The 19,994-nt window shown below is 28.1% G+C and overlaps 1 protein-coding gene, 2 non-coding genes and 1 pseudogene across 5 annotated transcripts; 2 read left to right on the top strand and 2 right to left on the bottom strand.

Moving 5' to 3' along the window:
- Window positions 1-1,277: 1,277 nt before the first annotated feature.
- On the bottom strand, window positions 1,278-3,463 carry LOC114183156 (small ribosomal subunit protein uS7). 2 transcript variants are annotated; one of them, XM_028070070.2, is made up of 5 exons: window positions 3,325-3,463; window positions 3,119-3,210; window positions 2,729-3,000; window positions 1,588-1,791; window positions 1,278-1,477 (listed from the first exon to the last, which is right to left on the bottom strand). In XM_028070070.2, the coding sequence occupies exons 2-5, from the start codon at window positions 3,206-3,208 to the stop codon at window positions 1,423-1,425; spliced, it is 621 nt and encodes a 206-aa protein (XP_027925871.1). In that variant the 5' UTR covers window positions 3,209-3,210; window positions 3,325-3,463; the 3' UTR covers window positions 1,278-1,422. The 2 variants fall into 2 exon arrangements, with proteins under 2 accessions (XP_027925871.1, XP_027925872.1); XM_028070071.2 differs by having other exon boundaries at window positions 3,301-3,423.
- Window positions 2,428-2,509, bottom strand: LOC114186376 (small nucleolar RNA Z102/R77). The gene has a single exon (XR_003605036.1). It is a non-coding gene; the product is annotated as a small nucleolar RNA Z102/R77 (small nucleolar RNA).
- Window positions 3,464-13,777: 10,314 nt separating the features above from the next.
- Window positions 13,778-14,914, top strand: LOC114183377 (small ribosomal subunit protein eS28 pseudogene; annotated as a pseudogene). The gene is made up of 2 exons (XR_014994931.1): window positions 13,778-13,792; window positions 14,533-14,914. The product of XR_014994931.1 is annotated as a small ribosomal subunit protein eS28 pseudogene (transcript).
- A 3,476-nt stretch (window positions 14,915-18,390) lies between these two features.
- Window positions 18,391-18,463, top strand: TRNAR-CCU (transfer RNA arginine (anticodon CCU)). Its single transcript has one exon. It is a non-coding gene; the product is annotated as a tRNA-Arg (tRNA).
- Window positions 18,464-19,994: the final 1,531 nt, after the last annotated feature.

Genomic DNA, 19,994 nt, shown 5'->3' with positions numbered 1-19,994 from the left:
AAAACGGGTCAGGTCAAAATGACCGGATTAACCCATTTTAACACCTCTATATTCAACTAGTGCTGATGAGAGTAAAAAATGAACATGGCAAAAGACAGAGAAAACAGAGGAGAAAGTGAAGCACACCCAAGACTAAAACCCCTGCATTTTTCTAGCTTAAAATAGTGTTAACTTTGTATTACATTATTCACTTTTTTTATTTGTTTTCTGGTTTATGACTCTTATTTTTTTTATTCGAATAGTAATGAATTATTTTTATTAAAATATTCAATTTATTGTCATTTTAAATGTCTTAATTAGAGTAATGCTGTATTTTTATTTTTTATTATAATTTAGAAAAGTTATTTTTTCACTTGTTCACTGAGATGTTTTGGTGAGAAACTTAATAAATATGTATTCATATATTTTCAATTTTCTTTATTGTATTTAAATATTATTGTATATCATAGTCTTGGAAAATATTTGCGTAAAAATATTGCACTCTTCAATTGTTTATTTTGATTTTTATTTAAAAGTGTGATATGATAATCTAAAACAAATTAAAATGTTGGGTTAAAAGTAAATAAAAAAATGAATTAAAATATCATTATTCACAAAATAGTAAAATAATAAGATTTGTGGTAAGGCAGAACTTAGAGCTTTAGACCTCTTAAATTCGTTCTGGGATCAAGATAAATTAAATAGATTTCCTAAAACATTACACATATTAAAAAATAATTTTGTTGTCCAAAACTATGATAACCAAAACCTCTTTCCGAATTGAAATACGTTAAACGATTGAAGGTAGAATTTTCAAACACATCTTTCTAATTCATTAATTGATAGTGATGTTTGTAACATGACACAAAATTACTGGATTCTTCTCAATTATGCATGATAAAGGTTAATCTACATCATATTTTAGAAAAAGACAATATAATTATATTCAATCTTAATTATTTAATTAGAAAAAATTACAAACAGAATAAAAAACATGTAGAATTATCATAATTAACTCCAAATACAAAATTATAACAAATAAAATTCAATTAGAGTTTCTTCTAATAATTAATCACAAAAATTTGAAATTAAAGTCCCATATTACTGTGTCAACTTGGGTTTCTGGGTAATTATCGCCGAGGGGACATTTAATTTTTTTACTTTCTGCCAATGATTTACATACTATTATCGCGAAAACAAAAAACATTAAAATTTGAAAACAACCATGGAAATTATCATAGTATAATTTATGAAACAGACTAATATTAAAACTCACGATCTTAGAACACAAACTCTAGTAACAGCAACAAAATCTTTCATAACTTGCTACGCCGGCAGTCAAAAAAGGGTAAAAAGTAACTAATGCAAGCAAAAGATCCACATATATTAAATGAAGAACATAAACCAAAACAAAAATCTGCAAATATTGTTTCCACAAGCTGGTCAACGATTGGCCTTGGCAACTCTCTCAATTTCATCTTTTTTCTTGATAGCATAACTGAAAAGGAATATTAAATTCAGTTAAACGAAAGAAAAATAGAAAAAGAATAATTGGCACGGAGAAGATAGAAACAACCATACTCCACAATGGAATTTGAGAAGTATTACCTGTTGGATGACCCTTTGGCTGCATTAATAAGTTCATCAGCCAAGCATTCGGCAATAGTTTTGATATTTCTGAATGCAGCTTCACGTGCACCAGTTGTTAAAAGATAGATAGCCTGATTAACTCGGCGAAGGGGTGAGATATCCACAGCCTGCCTCCTTACAACTCCAGCAGAACCAATTCTTGTTGCATCTTCACGGGGACCACTAGATAAATTAAACACAATAAAAGAAAATCAGATATATTATTCAGTATTTTAAAGTTAATTTATATTGGATTCAAGACAATGCACATCAAGAATTACATATTGCAATGAAGTCTCCATAGCTCTATGGTAACATACACACATTCACATATATAAGTTCATTTGAGGCTAACAGTTTACTGTCCAGAAACAGTATCCACAATACAACTTTGTGCATTATGTCCACAATAAACAAATTGTTCAAGAAACATAAAATTTCTTATCCATACATCTTTGTCTACATGATAATAGCTTGAGCAACCATAATCCAATACGACATAATCAAGCAAATACAACTACCCAATGCACACACATGTAATTAACCATTTTTTGCAAACAGCATGGTAATGATCACATGAACAAAACAACCAATAATTCTATTTGAAGTAATTACCAAGAATTATTTGATAGAGCTAATGCAAAAGTGTCCTCATACAAGCTATCGAAACAACTAAGAAATAAACAATCATCGTGGCATTCACCAACTGATACGATCTGATCCTCCGTGGAGGAATTTCATTCCAGAAAGCAATGGTATTCGATCAACAAAGTCTTATTAAAAATGACCAAATATAGACGAATATGCATAAAACATGGAGAATGGTCAGATAGAGCTAATACAAAATGCCATCATTCAGGCAATCAAACCAATAGGGAAATCAATCATCATCATTCCATCCTCCAGATTACGTTCGAGAGAAAAAGTACCTTCCCATATATACTCTAATAAATCAATATTCAAATCCATAAAACGAAAGAACACAAATACAAATATGAGGACAAAAATTTTCTTTATCAATATAGCTACTTAAATTTCATCTATATCAATCTAAAATCAATAAAAAGGAATAGCCATCCTAATCCACAACTACAACCATGGATGAATACAAAAACAATACCTGTTGATGACAGCATCAACAATAACCTGAATGGGGTTCAGGTCAGTCAACAAATGAATAATTTCCATAGCATGTTTGATGATCCGAACAGCCATAAGTTTCTTGCCATTGTTTCTGCCGTGCATCATGAGAGAGTTGGTGAGCCTCTCAACAATGGGGCACTGGGCCTTCCTGAACCGCTTCACAGAGTACCTACCGGCAGTGTGAGGAACATAGGTGGCATGCTTGGATGCCACCACTCCGATGTAATCGGCCAGAGAAATGTCATTAACCTAAAATAACCAAAACAAAAATTTCATTCACAACCCCAAAATACGATCTTTTAAAACACAATATAATTAACAAGTACCCAACCCTAAACAGAGAATAGATATTTAGTGAAAATGGTACCTGAACATCATCGAAGCTCCAGCGGTTGAAAAGCTTGACATCGATCTGGGTGGGATCTGCGACAACACCAGGTTCGTGGATTTCGGCCATGGCTACATAAATGATAGAACGTTAGAATTAGAGATAGCAAGAAAAGAAAAAGGAAAAAGAGGAACAGAACAGCACAAGAGAGAAGAAAATACAAAGAGAAGCGGAGAGTTGAAAACCTAATCGATTGAGAGAGTTATCGAATTGAAGAAGAGAAAGTTAGGGTAGCCGCTGCTCAGAAACACAACTCAAAACCCTACTTGCTTGGCATTTATATGCCCACCCGCTAAAATTTCAACCTATTTGTTTTTTATCTTTTCATAAGTATATATTAACATTAATATTCATATATAATTTGTAAATAAAAATTATACCTATTAGCACAACTCAAAAGGCGCATTTATATGCCAACTGCTAAAATGTCAACCTATTTTTTGTTTATTTTTATAAATATATATATTAACAATAAAAATGTTACATATTTAAATTTAAATATAGTAAACTTATATTTGTTATATTATAAATTTATTATTTATTATGTAGAGAAGATATACATTTTAGTGTATTTCTTTTTTCAATTTTACTCTTTCAAATATTATTTTTTAAATTTAAATAATTATTCATAATAAGAAATATATTTCAATTCAATTTTTTACTATTTTTTTTAATTCAAATAATTATATAATAATTTAAAATATTTATAAAAATTTATTAATAATTTAAAATATTTATAAAAAATTACTCTTTAGTAAGTTTTTTTTTCAAATTTAAATAATTACTTGTAATACTAATTACAAATATTACTTATAATATTTTTTATTTCAATAGGTAAAAATCACTTTATTTATAGCTATATCTATAATTATATATCTAAAATTATATATACCTTTAATTTTTCTAATTTTTCACTTTTAATTATTATTTTAAAATTTAAATATTTAAAAAATAGTGCACATTATTAACAATTTAAAATATTTATGAAATAATTATTTATTTTTATTATTATTTTAGTTACTATTTTTCAAATTTTTAATTAATCGTAATACTATTTACAAATATTACTTATAACTTTTTAATTTCAATAAAAAATAATTATTTATTTATATCTATAATTATTTTAAATTTAAATATTTTTTAAATATTCAAAATATGTCTAGACGTGCTTGTGTTACTCTATTTATTATGTATTATAACAATAAAATACTTGAAAATTTATTTTGTTGTCAATGTTTTTCTGTTGACAAGTAGTGTTCAAAAAATTCATTTTTAGGCATCGGACATCTTTATCTATTCTCTACTATAATATTAGAAAAGAATATACTTAAAAATTTATTTTGTTGAGAAGTGTCCAAATGATTTGGTGGATTTCTTTTTATATGGTTTACCTTGTCTTCACGCTTTTAACTCCATGTTAATTTCATTTTATTTAGGGAAGGCAAAGCGGGACAGCTCGACTCATTTTGACTTGTCCTGTGTTTTGGTTCGTAAAGTGCGATTCGGGTTGGCCCGTCCCACAATTTAATATTGGGTTCACTTTTTTGCCCCACCCGCATCGCGGACCCGTTGGCTGGCCCGCGTTTGTGATTAGTAAATTTTATTTTTTTTGTTAAGCAAATTTTTTTTTCATAATAATTTATATTCATTTTCTATCAAAATAATTCCAATTAATTTACCTAATCAAAGACAAGAAAAATAATAATGAAGATTATAACTAGAGTACAATAGCAACATGTCATCTTACAAGACATGTACCTAAAAATGAATAAAAAGATATTTCATATTCAATAACTAAAATCATTATCTTATATACAATGATTATACATAAACATAATAATAATAATAATAATAAAATAAAGGTTTAATTAATCGTAAGGTACCCAGTTTGGTACTAGAGTGTCAAATTGGTACCCGCTTTTAAAAAAGTGTCAATTGCATCCCAACTTTTGAAAATTGCTTCAATTAGGTCCCTTTCAGACAGAGTTGACTAACGCCGTTAGTCAACGTGCCACGTGTCAATCTGTGGTTTTTTTGATTTTTTAAAAAAAAATTAATTTTTTTTAATTTTTTAATTTTTTTAAAATTTTTTTTAAAAACAATTAAAAATGTCACGTGTCAAGTCCATGTGTGTGACACGTGGCATTGTAATGCCACGTGTCAGTGTCACTATCAGATGCCATTGTGATGATTTCGATTTAGTCCCCATTTATGTTTTTTCGTTTCAATTTAGTACCTACTTATGTGTATTTGATTCAATTTTGACCTAATAATTTTTAATAATTAAAATATTTTTTAATAAAATTAAAAGTAATTAAGTATAAAAGTTTAAAAAAAATTAAGTATTTGATATTTATATTAAAATTTAGTGGTAAAAGTCATTTTAGTACTTATAAATAGCATAACATTCATACAAATAATAAATTTGGTCTGAAATTGAGAGAAACATTATAAATATTAGTACTTAATTTTGTAAAAATATTTATACTTAATTATTTTTAATCTTATAAAAAATGGATTACAAAAATATTTTAATTATTAAAAAAAAAAATTGGGACAAAATTGAATCAGATACACATACTTAGGTACTAATAGTGATACTGACATATGTGGGGACCAAATCGAAATCAACACAATGACATCTAATAGTGACACTGACACGTGGCATTACAATGCCACGTGGCACTGACAATGCCACGTGTCACACACAAGGACTTGACACGTGGCATTTTTATTTTATTTTTTTAAAATTTAAAAAAAATTAAAAAAAAATCAAAAAAACCACAGATTGACACATGGCACGTTGACTAACGGCGTTAGTCAACTCTGTCTGAAAGGGACCTAATTGAAGCAATTTTCAAAAGTTGGGATGCAATTGACACTTTTTTAAAAGCGGGTACCAATTTGACACTCTAGTACCAAACTGGGTACCTTACGATTAATTAAACCTAAAATAAATAAATAAATAAAAGGAACTTAAAGAAACAATGTGATGAATGATGTGAGAACTAAAATAAATGAGAACATATAATTTGTAAGCAGGTCAGCTCGCCCCGCCTCGCCATTACGGGCCAGCGAGTTCAACATCCCAGCCCGCCCCATGTTTTTTTGTGCGGGCTAGCCCGCCCTGAATTGCCATACGTAATTTCATTCCCATTTTTTCTCACATCTTTATTTTATTACTTACAAATCAATGTTAGTGTCACTGATGAAACAAATTTAACGATTTTTGTGTTATTTGATAGAAATGTCTATACAATAGTCAATAAATCATGTGTTAGAGGTTTTTTAAGCTAATGATAAGGTACATCATGTGGTGAATTTTTTACACTTCTATCCTTCATTTATATTTCAAATTCTAAAATAATACAAATCATGTCAATCCTCCAAAGGAGTTTGACCAACTCATGGATAAGACTTTGTTGTTCAAAGTTGAGTGCAAGCATAATGCTACCTATAGATTTGAAGAATCATTTTGAGTTAAAAAAAATGTTTAAATGAAAACATGGTGCAAAAGTTTAAAGATTTGCTCTGAAGACCTTGGTGATGCTTTGTAATTATTTATTTGCAAATACAATTGTTCTAAATTTTTAATACTTAACTGCATTTGTTTTAATTTCATAGGATGTTGCATATGAGATGGATGATGATTGCAAAATGAAGCATACCAATTGTGATGACATTGTAGAGATAATATAAATAATTTGCCTGTTTATAAATTTTTCTTCGTAACCAATACCACTTTATATGTTTTCCAAATTTTCCTCATTTTGTACCGGAATTACTCACAAAGTTCTTAAATTAGTTAAATGATGATGAAGATCATTTTTAAAGTGTTGAATTTACTTATGATGTTGCTCTCACATTTTTTTACAGGAGAAGATACAAGGACTTTGAACGCCCTAAAGCAAGATATTATAAAGAAAGTATTGAGAAAGTTTATTAAGATTGAGAAGTGAGTGATTTCGGTTCATAGCTATTTTAGGAAGGTCATGAAGTTAAATAATATGTTTAGATAGAGGAATTAAAAGGAAATGAAATTGAAGAATTTTAAAAAGGTATTTCAAATAACTAAAATAGTGAATTTGAAGTTCACTCAAAAAATAAGGAAATTGAAATTCTCCAAGTAGCGGAATGACTCATTGATTTGGACAAAAAAGGTTTATAGAACCAAAAGATTGGGTCAAGCCGAACGTCCAGTCATACCACCCTAGGTCGAAACTCGAACTGGATCAGTTCGAGCCGCAGGTCGAACAGGGTCGGCCTTCGGCTCGGACCAAAGGTTGAGTCGAGTTGAAACTCACCTTGAACCAAAAGTCAAGATGTGTCGTATCGAATTGAAGGTCAAGTTAAGTTAATTTATACTAAAAGGTAAAGTTGAGTTCATTGTAAAATATAAATTAATTTGCTTTGTACAAACATGAAAATTGAAATTTAAAATATTTCAATTACTTTATCCAAACTAATTATTTAAGAAATGAAGAAAATTTAATTATAAGTAATTCAATTACTAAGTATTTCAATTTTTTGGAATTGTTGAAATCTTCATCCAAACACAAGGTCAATATAAGAACAATTTATATTGATATGTGTACTTACAACATGTATTTTGTTATTTGATTCAAAATGTGTTATGCTTAAAAATATGAATAATGATATTTTAATTCACCTTTTTTGACTCACTTTTAATCCATTACTTCAATCATCATTAGATTATCTATTTTGATTCTTTTTAGTGATGTGATGTGAGTATCTAATGGTGATTGAAGTGTTGGGTTAAAAATGTGTCAAAAAAGTGAGTTAAAGTATCATTATCCTATAAATATTTTGTTGTTACTTTCGGTTTGAGATCAATTATGAACATTTTGTACTAGTCATGATCAAACAAATTATTTAAGTTTGAGATCAATTATGAACATTTTATCCTAGTTATGATCAAACAAATTATTTAATTCACTTTTTTTGTCCCACTTTTAACTCATTACTTCAATCATCATTTGATCATCTATTTTGATTCTGTTTAGTGATGTGATGTGTGTATCTAATGGTGATTGAAGTGGTGGGTTAAAAATGTGTCAAAAAAAGTGAGTTAAAATATCATTATCCTATAAATATTTTGTTGTTACTTTCAGTTTGAGATCAATTATGAACATTTTATCCTAGTCATAAATTAATTTGCTTTATACAAACATGAAAATTGAAATTTAAAATATTTCAATTAATTTATCCAAACTAATTATTTAAGAAATGAAGAAAATTTAATCATAAGTAATTCAATTACTAAGTATTTCGATTTTTTGGAATTGTTGAAATCTTCATCCAAATACAAGGTAAATATAAGAACAATTTATATCGATATGTGTACTTACAACATGTATTTTGTTATTTGATTCAAAATGTGTTATGCTTAGAAATATGAATAATGATATTTTAATCCACCTTTTTTGATATACTTTTAACCCATTATTTCAATCATCTATTTTGATTCTTTTTAGTGATGTGATATAATTATCTAATGGTAATTGAAGTGGTGAATTAAAAATGTGTAAAATAAGTGAGTTAAAATATTATTATCTTAGAAATATTTTGTTGTTACTTTTAGTTTGAGATCAATTAGGAACATTCTATCCATTATATGTTCACACAAACAATATTTTATATATATATATATATATATATATATATATATATATATATTATGTATATACATATTATGTATAAGATATTATACAATATATATTAATATATATTATGTATATAAATTTATTGTTATTGATAGTAATACAGACTAATTACTTTTTATTGACTTTTTTAATTTTAATCTCTCTCTGTATATATATATATTATAGATATTTACGGAAATTATACATATTTACCCAAACAATAGAATATGTATATTATCTAATATATATTATTTACAATGTATTATGTATATGTATATCAGCAATCAAAGATTATTTCAAAGATGACATTTTGATTGAATTAAAATTTTGTATTTATAAGTTTATATTTATATTTACTGAAGATTTTTTAGTAATTAATTAATATTAAATATATTATTATTATTATTATTAATGTTATCAGTTATGTTAGTCGTTATACAAATTAAATTGTATGATTAATTCTATTTAACTAATTAAATTTAATTACAATTTTTAAAAGCCAAACATTAATTATATTTCTAATATATGGCATATTAATTTATAAAATATATTATTTGATAAAATTTGATTCACCATTTAATATTAATGGTTGAATTACCAGTTATCATTTAATACATCAATCAGAAATTATTAATATCATACATATTTGCGAAAAATATACATTTTAATATGACATTATTAATATTTATATTATTTATTATAATCCATTGTTATTATTATTAGTATTAACGTTATAGTTGTACCTTATAAAATTTATTATTTTAGCTATTACAGTGTCAACATCAGCATCAATTTTGAGTTATATTTATTTTTTATTGGATCATATTAATATGTATATGTTTTACTTTAACAACATGCTTACATCTTTCATTTTAATATACTAAAATAATCATCATATATTATAAGCCAGTACATAACATTGCATACAGTAGAAGAAGATTAGCTAAGTTTAATCCCAACATTCTTATCAACATCAACTACTTTAATCATTAAGCAAGACATATTGTCAAATATGTTAATGATCTTATAACTATTCATGCAATATAATATGAAAAAAAAGTAATAAAACAATTATAATTTTCTGACTTAGATCATATTTAAATAATATTATTGAATCTTTCAAAGGAGATTTATTTCATCAAAACTTGTAAAATACAAGTCCATTATTGCACACGATATTATTCACCACACACGCAATACTATAGAAAAGGAAGATGAATAGCCATGAAAATGAACATTGAAAATACTTGCAATTGAGTAAATCAATTTTTTTAAAGTTATTTCGAATATGAGTTACTTGCAAAATAATGAGTTTAATCACGTGGGAGTTTGAGATATGCAAATCTATCCATTTTACTTCAAATCATTATTTGTTGGTCGAAAATTATACTTTGACTTCAATTTTTTACTCCGTTCTTTACTTCCTAATATAATGTGAGTCATTGATTTTTTTAGAGAGAAAGATAGTGGTACATCAATTAATGATCCACACTAAGTCATGTTAGAGAATAAAGAATGAGAGTCAAAAAATGAGAGTCATAGTATCATTGTCTTGTGTGGTCTAAGGCAAGGATCCTTATTTGTTATTTTTATGGAAAACTTGATTTGCATGTAAATCACCATTGCATGAATGAAAATGCACACTCTAATGCCATGTCGAAAAGAAGACCTATTTTATTTTTTTTTTGTTGATGATGATTTGATATATTGAAGAGTCTTTGAGCATTAATGTCCTACAACAATCTTTATTAATTCACTATGCTTGATGTCTTTTGCATGAACCTTTACCTTGTGTTTGGATGAAGCATTTTAACAATACTTAGAAATTGAAATGCTTTGCATTTGAATTGCTTGTAATTAAATTCCATTCATTTTTTAAATAATTTGTTTGGATAAGGAAATTAAAATACCTTACATCTCAATTTCTTGTTTGGAAAAAAAAATTGAATTTATTGTGAGATAAAATTTAATTTTAACAATATTTATTTTAGGCTTAATTATGTTTTGAGTTCATGATAAATTTGGAAACCCGACGATCAAGAAGGGCCCGACGACCCGGACGGGCCCGACGACCTAGAAGGGCCGACGACCTGGACGGGTCCAACGACTCGGACGGGCCTTCCAAACTGTCGGACCCGTTTGGGTCATTAGGCTCGTCCGGATAGTTTGACATGTCCGAGTCGTCGGGCCCGTCTGAGTCGTCGGAACCATCCATGTCGTCAGGCCCGCCTGGATCATCGGGCTTGACAGTTTGGAAGGGTCCGTCCGGGTTGTCGGGCCCGTTTGGATCATCGGGCTTGACGGTTTGGAAGGGTCCATTCGGGTTGTCGGGCCCGTTTAGGTTGTCGAGCCCGTTCGGGTTGTCGGGCCTGTCCAGGTCATCGGACCCGTCTAGATTGTCGAACCCGTCAGATCATTGGTCTTGTCCGGATAGTCTGCCCCGTCTGAGTCGTTGGGCCAGTTCGGGTCGATAGACGAACCCGTCTGGATCATCGAGCCCATTCAGGTCGTTGGGCCCGTCTGGGTTTTCGGACCCGTCTGGATCGTCGAGCCCATTTGAGTCGTTGGACCCATCTGGGTCGTCGAGCCCATTTGGGTCGTTGGACCCGTCTGAATTGTCGGTCCCGTTTGTGTCATCGAGCCTACCAAAGAGTCTAAAATGTGAGGTTGAGTGAGAAGAATTTCAAATTCCACCTATTTTGAGGGTATTTGAATTTATATTAATTTAGTTTATTGAAATTCCTCAAAACAATGCTTGCATTTGAAATGCTTTTTAATTTCTGTATCCAAACAAAGCATTTCATTACAAAGAAATCTAAATTCTTCAACAAAATGAATTACTTCATTAAAATACTCTATCCAAACACACTCTTAAGGTTTTTCATATGGTGTTGAAAATTCCACATTATCTAAATATATAACTGAAATGTAATATACATACACATATAAGTGAGTGCAAAGTTCACATTCCTAAACTAGTTTACAAGATTGAATTAAATTTAAAAATATATTTTTTATATGATAAGTATATGTTGTAAAATCTGTTTTTTTTTTTGCAAAATATGCAGTTGCAATTTGGCCATTATAGCTAGAGCAATTTCGATTTGGTATTTACAATAATATGATTGTTGTTGAGTTGTTACAAGATATTCATCATGAGCCATGGGATTTTAACCTATCACCATCCCTCGTTCACACCTATAAAAAGGTGGTATGGTGCTCTCCAATAGAGACGCAATTCAACTCATATCCCATTCTCTCTTGGTTTCTTTGTTCTTTTCTTCTTTTATATATTTTTTCTATTATCTTGGGTTATTTATACTCTTTAAAAGAGTTTATCTTGCTAGTTTCTGTTATTTTCGAAATATATCCAAGATGTTCTTGTTGTACCTTGGGGGATTTGCGCATACACTACGGATAAATCCTTAAGGAAAGTATTTCAACATGCTTCAGGAATTTACGTGTTTGTGTTCTCATCATATTTTTTACTACAAAGTATCTAATGTTTGAATAGTTATGCAAAGAATCACCAAGGAATACATATTTTTCTTGATAAACTAATGAAATATAGTTCAAACACAAGTGTCTACTTAATTATAAGGTGTATTAAAAGTCTTAAATGTGTGTATGTGTGTTTTGTGTGTGTTCTTACTAGATAAAGATGTACCCACAATCACGCGTGTGCCTTCTCACTCTATGTCCTCTACATTTTTATGCTAATACGTCTTCTTCTAGTGTGACTTGGATGTCCTTGGTGGGGAGTCTACAAAGATTACTTGACATTCAAATCAATAACTTGTTCTGAATGGGATAAATGAATCCATTGACATACCTCGTGAACATTAACTATTTATAGTACACTTAATGGGTATTGTCTTTGTTGGGCCTAAGATCCATATGTTTATGTCGTTTTAGGATTTTGTATCTTGATTAATCATCTCTTAGCCTTTATTACTTAATTACAAGTTTATGGTTAAATTACTTATGTGGATGGTCGATGATGTCACAACCGTTTGTTATAACATGTTGACTAAAGATGTCTCTACCTTTTGCTGATGCGTTGGCTGAGGTGTGTTCATCATCAACTCTCTATTACAATAAATAAATATTTTTTTATTATAAGAAATACTATTTTTAAACTAATGTGAGATGCATTTTTCTTTCTATTAATGAAATTTAATATATTTAAATCTCTTAAAACATAAAAAAATTAATTGAAATCTAAGGTATTTAAATTTGTTAGAAATTATGAATTTTTTTATATTATCCTAAATCTTAATCAAAGAAAACAGTTAAAAGGAGTGTCACATTAGGGGTGGCAAAATGGGTCAACCAACCTGTTTTGGCTCGATCTGTTTGTAATCCATCAAAAGTGGGCCGAGCCGAACTGGTCCATCAAACAGAAACAGACCAATAATCATGACCTGTCTTGTACAGGATGAACTAACGGGATGAGTCGGTTTGGTTTGTGAGTTTGTTTTTTTTTATTTTTTTAATTTTTTTTAAATTTACTTATATACATATAAATTAGTATTAAAAGTATGTTTAATCAAATGAAATATTTTTTTAACTTTTAATTGATTAGTTAATATTTTTAATTAAATAAATTAGAATAATTATTATATTTACATATTAAATTAATTAATTATAAATAATAATTGAGACTGAATATTTAAGTGTTAATGATTTAAATTACAACAACATTTATATATTTATAATTTAAAAAATGTTATATAAAAAATTAATATTTTTAATTATATTATTTTTTAAAAACGTATCAACAAAAAGAAAACGGGCCATAAGAGGTTGAAATCTTCAACTTTTAACACGGGCTTATGTCACACAGCGTTGCTATTGAAAAGAAAATTTAAAAGCTGTAAAGAGCTTTATAAACTAGGGTTTTGAGTTGCGATTGTCCTCTGCCACAGATAGAATCATAGAAGAGAAAGCCGCCGCCACTCTTGCCTCTCTTTCCTACTACCAATTTCCGGTACGCTCACCGCCGTTTCAATATTTTCTTCAATCTTGTCAGTCTTTTAGGCTACGTGTTAGTTTCTCCTTATATTTGTTATTCTCTGTTTTTGAAATTCCGATTTTTCTTGCAGTATTCTGCGAACCACTTTATGATAGAGAAGAACGTCTTTCTCTGCTCATATTTTTGTCAAAGGAGACACTTTTTAAATTGTATTTGGGATTTGTTCTTGGCTTCTGAATTATGTTAGGATAATTTTCTTTTCTTATGAAAAGAAAAAATAAATAAGTAAACTTCTAGTTTTTACCGGTGCAAAACTTAAAAAAATCTGGTAGCAGAGACAAGATACATGAGATTTTTTACCATCTAGAAACTTATTTCATTTTTCTGATTATACTCTGCCCCTAAAAGTGTTTGTAGAAACATTTGTAATTCCGATTCCTGAAGCATCTGTTGAATCTTTAAAAGTTGTTGGAATGGGCTGGTGTTGTTGATGTCAATTTGTTTTCAATTGTAACCTTGGGGATGCTTTTCATTTCAGTCTAAATGGCTTTTAGTTACTCATTTATCTGTTTCTTGTTACTCAAACTTTTGGATAAATTGAATTTAGTTTTGTATTTGAAGATCTGAAATTTTAGAACTCTATCTCTGTGGCTGCTGTGTTGTTCCACACTTTTCTGTACAGATGGAATGATTAGCAACATTGTACGCAATCTGTACTTTGTTCAACATTATAAATGTTGTTTGTGTTTGAACAGGATGGAATCTCAGGTGAAGCACGCTCTTGTTGTTAAAGTTATGGGCCGTACAGGGTCTAGAGGTCAGGTGACTCAGGTTAGAGTGAAGTTTTTGGATGATCAAAACAGGCACATCATGAGGAATGTGAAAGGACCTGTGAGAGAAGGAGACATTCTCACCCTACTTGAGTCCGAAAGAGAAGCAAGAAGGTTGCGCTAGAGGAGCTCCCAATGGTTTGCCTCAGGACTTAAACTGAACATTTATGTTTGTTTTTTGTGGTAATTAGTGGTAGTCGAGTGTTAATCATCTGGACATAAATTGTGCGCTTATAATGTTTGTTTAATGTTCTGGTACTGTGCTTGTGGATGAGTTTTAGATTAATGAAGCTTTTTTACGTGTTGAGATGTGGTTGGTGATGCTTTGATATAATTGTGAATGCAGTATACTTTTTGTTTTACTTTAGTGGTATTAATGGATGTTCTGTTTTTCGTTCAACCTCTGTTTAAAAATGCTTTCAGCTCAGTTTTCTCTCATTGGATTTGGGTTGGATTGGTGTGATTGTGAAGCCTGTGTCGATATTCTTTCATTGTAACGTGTAACTTAGCGTAAAACATTTGATAGCTAGAAGACCAAAGCTCAACTTTTTTGTAAATTTCCCTTTAAAATGTGGAAATCAATGTCCTCTAGATAACGAACAAAAAATGTCAATTGAAAATATTTAAATATATTTTACATCTTTTTAATTGTCATCCATTTGGTTCCCATTTTCTTTCTCATGCAATGCACTGGATCCCTTGAGATATATGATAATGTTAACGACATTTTGATAAAAAAGGAGCATAAAACTAATTTGGTGCGAGTAAACGAAAATTTTAGTTTCCACATTCGAAAGATAATTCAATGTGATTATTTTAGTTTTTTATCTTCAATATAGTTTCTATTTTACTTAAAATTATTTAAAGTGGGTTGAATCCGTCCGTCTTCTCCTTCATTCGATTTTGGTGTCTTCTACGTTCTCGCTCGCTCCTTGAAGTCCTTTGAGAATACCAACTAGAATGCCTGCCACCGCCACCATGGTGGTACGCAGACCAAAATGGTTAAGCTAATTAAAAAACTTGATAATGGTGTGAACATTAGGATCTTTTACTTTAAATTTAACTTGAATGGTTTCACCTTAATAATCAATTATGTTTTACAATATCCAGTAAGAGAAAATAATAGGGCGCAAAAACAAAGATGAAATTATTGACGTTTTTACTCTAAACGATTTAATTGTGCTTGCAAGGTTTGGTATGGTGTGCTAAGTGGTGGAATCGAAGTAGGCTCTACGTACATTTGTTAAATCTTGCATACTTGCATATAACATTGTGATTTTGACATTTGGAATTTCATTTTCTGGGAGTGTTAGGGGGCGGGAATGGATATTAAAAATATATTTAATTATATAAATGAATATTAAAATTATATTAATTATAAGAAATATTTTTTAAATTTTTAATTAATTAATTTATGTTTTTAATTAGATATTGAAATCATTATTATATTTACATATTAAATTATTATATCATAACTGATGATTGGAATTTAATTTGCAAGGGTTAATAATTTAAATTAGGGTTAAATATGTTTTTTGTTCCTTAACTTTTCAGTAATAATTGAAAATAATTTTTTTTCGAAGCTTTTGACTAATCTAGTTCCTCAACTTTCAAAATGTGTGTATTTAGTCTTTTTAACCAATTTTTTTTTTAAATTTATTTGACGTTTCAAACGCATCTCATGCTAGTATTTGAGTTGTTCAATGTTGGCTGAGAAACGTGTATAAAACGTCAAATAAACTTATTAAAATCTTGTTAAAAAGACTAAATTACCGAGTTTTTAAAGATGAGGAACTAAATTGGTCTAAAGTTTCGAAGAAGAGGGATTAATTTCTATTTTGGCTAAAAATTAAGGGACTAAAAAAAAAATTTAATCCTTTAAATTATAATATTATTATATATTTATACTTTTAAAAAATATAATATAAAAAAAATCTTTTAAATTATTTTTATTTTAATTTTTAATTTAAAAAAAGCTCAACGAGTGGGATTGGATTAATTTGTATTTTGACACATCAAATTGTATTTTGTCAAATGAAGTGGACTAATATAGACTAACATGTTAAAATTTTCAACCCAGTCCATTTTATTTTGAATAGGTTGACTAGTTGGTCGATGGAATCCAACTTATTTTTTGTCACTCTTAGTGGAGGTTGGACAATATTAAAGTTGATGGTGATGGGGTTAGTAGTGATGTGGGAGGATGGAGAGATGGAGGTAACAATGCATTTGAATAAGGGCAAAATGAAAAAAAAAAAAAAGAAAAGAAAACCTCAGAAAAAAGAAGTACGTGTTGTTAATCAATGTAATAAAATAAGATCAAATTAATTATATTTTAGCATGAAATGCTTAAACACGACACTAAATTAATGTTTTAGATATAAGTGTGATGAACGTGTTATTCATCTTATGACGTTTCTTTTATATTAACTAGTATATCATGTCTGTGTATACGCATTTTGTTATATATGAATGAATGATAGTACGTTAGCAGGTGATAATAATGTAATGTTATTAAGTTAATATATAAAATAAATTTATATTTATTAAAAATTAGAAATAAAGTGAAATGAATAAAGAAATTAATTGTTGATGAATACAAAAAAGAAAAAAAATAAATAGTTTTATAGAAAATAGGTAAAAATACCCGTTAATTTTAAAAAATTTAATATATAATTATATTGTAAATGATAGAATTGACATTATGAAATATGAACATAAAAGAGGAAATCCTCTTTATATATTGTTATAAATTTAGAGTTAGATCACAATTTAAAATTTTCATTATTAGAATTAAATTTAGCAAATTATATTAACCATGCCCGAGATTTGGTGAATTATGTAAATATTTTCTGTATTTTCTATCTCCACGTTTACCTACTTTACTTGTTAAAAGAATATTTTAGTGTCACTTATATTATACTAATTTTTTATTGTTTGAAAAAATATTACACTGTTGAACTTTAAATGACAAAAAATTAGGAAATGTTTGTACAATATTATGAAACTTCAGAAGTGATTATTGTAATTTAAAATATTAATAACAATAAAAATAATTGTTAATATTGTAAAAAAAAATTATCATAAACAGTAATGACAATTCTACTTAAGTACCCTCAATTTTTGTTTTTGCAAGAGATCAAATAAGCACTCTGTATTGATGATAAATATTATAGTACTCAACCTTCCACAAATTATGTTCATACTAGTAATAATAATATAACTAATGCATCATACATAGTTAAATATATTTATATTAAATATTAATCTTATTAATTTAATTCCTAAAACACAGTATTGATTAGTAAACTTTAAGAATAGCTTATTACTACACTTAATTAAGTTTTTTACAAAAGAGTTAAGGAAGTTTAAGAATTTATACATTGATAGTTTGGTAGTTAGGAATGAGATTTCTTTTTTGTTGAAAGGTTTAAAACTATGTTGGGATAACTTAATAATAAAATTTCAATTTAATTTTAGTATTTATTAATTAGTAATTTTATTAATCTATTGTCTTTAATTCCAATTGATCTATTAGTTTACATTAAAGTTTCGCACACATAATGAATGTCTAATCCATGTATTATCAATAACTATTTCACATAATTTAATGAACTAAATTAAACCCATTTTTATCACAAGTGTGACTTTAAGAATTTAGAAGTACAGGAAAGGTAAAAAAGCAAGAGTAAATTGAGATGAAAACGAGTGTAAACATTATGTTCCAAACACAGCTACAAGTATAGTATTCATAAAATTACAGGTGTATTGTAGGAATCAAAAGCGCCTGTAGCTCAGTGGATAGAGCGTCTGTTTCCTAAGCAGAAAGTCGTAGGTTCGACCCCTACCTGGCGCGTGTGTTTCAATTTTTTTATGAAAACAAAAGAAAACTTTAGAGATAAAGATTTTAAAACAAACGAAGGTTTGTTTAACTAAATATTATTTACTATTTTAGGGTTACTAAATAATGTAACTTTTACCATATTTTTTATTATGAAAAGTTATTAAATAGTTGTAGTAAACCTTAAGAAGGTATGGGATAATTGAATGGAGTTTAATAAAGTAGAGAGCCATTTTAAGGGTAGAGGAGATATTATTATTATTTTTTATATATTTATCCTTCAAACATGTAAAAATAAATAAAACCATTCCAAATTAAAAGCAATGAAAGAGTGAATATATGTGTATCTATTTTATTAGAAGGATTATACTCACTTACTAGACCAAACATTAAATATTGAACTGGTTTACATAATTGACTCAATTTCATAAAGAATAAATATTGTTGAGTTAACGTTTTAGTTCCTAAATTTTGTCACGAAATTGAAAATGGTCTTTTGTTGAATTGTTTGATCTGGTAAGATAAAAACCATCAATATTTATTCTGGAAGACTTTTTTAGCTTAAGGGAAAAATGGACAAAATTTTGGTTTAGTTGTATTGAGTGAAAAATTCTCCCATTGAATGAATATAAGACTAAAAACAAGGTTATTTTCAACTCTATTTTGGCTTGAGTGAAAAATCTTTTATTTGAGCCAAAATAGAACAGAGAATAAGGTTTCAATCTCCATTATATTTTGACTTCAACAAAAATATCAAAAAAATTAACTCAACAACAAAATCAATCAAGATTTCAAGAACAATTCCAAAAATATTTTAATAATACAATTTCTACACGATTCAAATGATTATTCTGAACAATGATTTACTTAAACATCCTTCTTTACTAATTTCAAATCAATCATGATCCTTAATTCAAAATATACATATTTAAGGTCATTTCAATTTCATAAATTATCATAAGGAAATATATAAAAATTTATTCTACTTATCTATATCATATTCAAAACTCAATTCATGAAAATTCTATAATTCACATGCATGATTTAATCATCAGATCAACATGTCAATAAAAATATCTAATTCAAAACATGTTAAACAATAATTTATCAGACAAATTCAACAACCTGTATAAAAAAATCTAGTGACCAAGTCACATTCACCTATAAGTCATCTGGTTCTATAAAAAATATAAATAATTTCCTTTTATCTTAAATATTTATTTCATTGAGTAATTAATTATTCCAAAATCTAGAGACCTAGATCAAATTATTCAAATATGACAAAATTCTAATATATGAAAAAATAAGTTGAAAGAATCACTTTTCTCAGCTGACACTATCAATATTAATAACAAAATCTTATTAGAAAAATAAGGGAAGAAAAAAATTTATAGAATAAATAAAAACACACTCTAATAAAAATGTGATTGATTAATTGATTTTTAACTCCTCAAGATGTCATTATATTATAAAAGAATAAAATGAAGGAAGAAAACTAAAAAGAAAAGAGAAAACAAATTAGAGAGAATAAAAAGAGTGGTGGAGG

The sequence above is a fragment of the Vigna unguiculata genome, chromosome 5, assembly GCF_037176805.1.
Source record: "Vigna unguiculata cultivar grain cowpea cultivar isolate G323 ecotype 2 chromosome 5, ASM3717680v1, whole genome shotgun sequence".
Taxonomy (NCBI): domain Eukaryota; kingdom Viridiplantae; phylum Streptophyta; class Magnoliopsida; order Fabales; family Fabaceae; genus Vigna; species Vigna unguiculata.
This window is presented reverse-complemented; position numbering and strand designations above follow the sequence as displayed.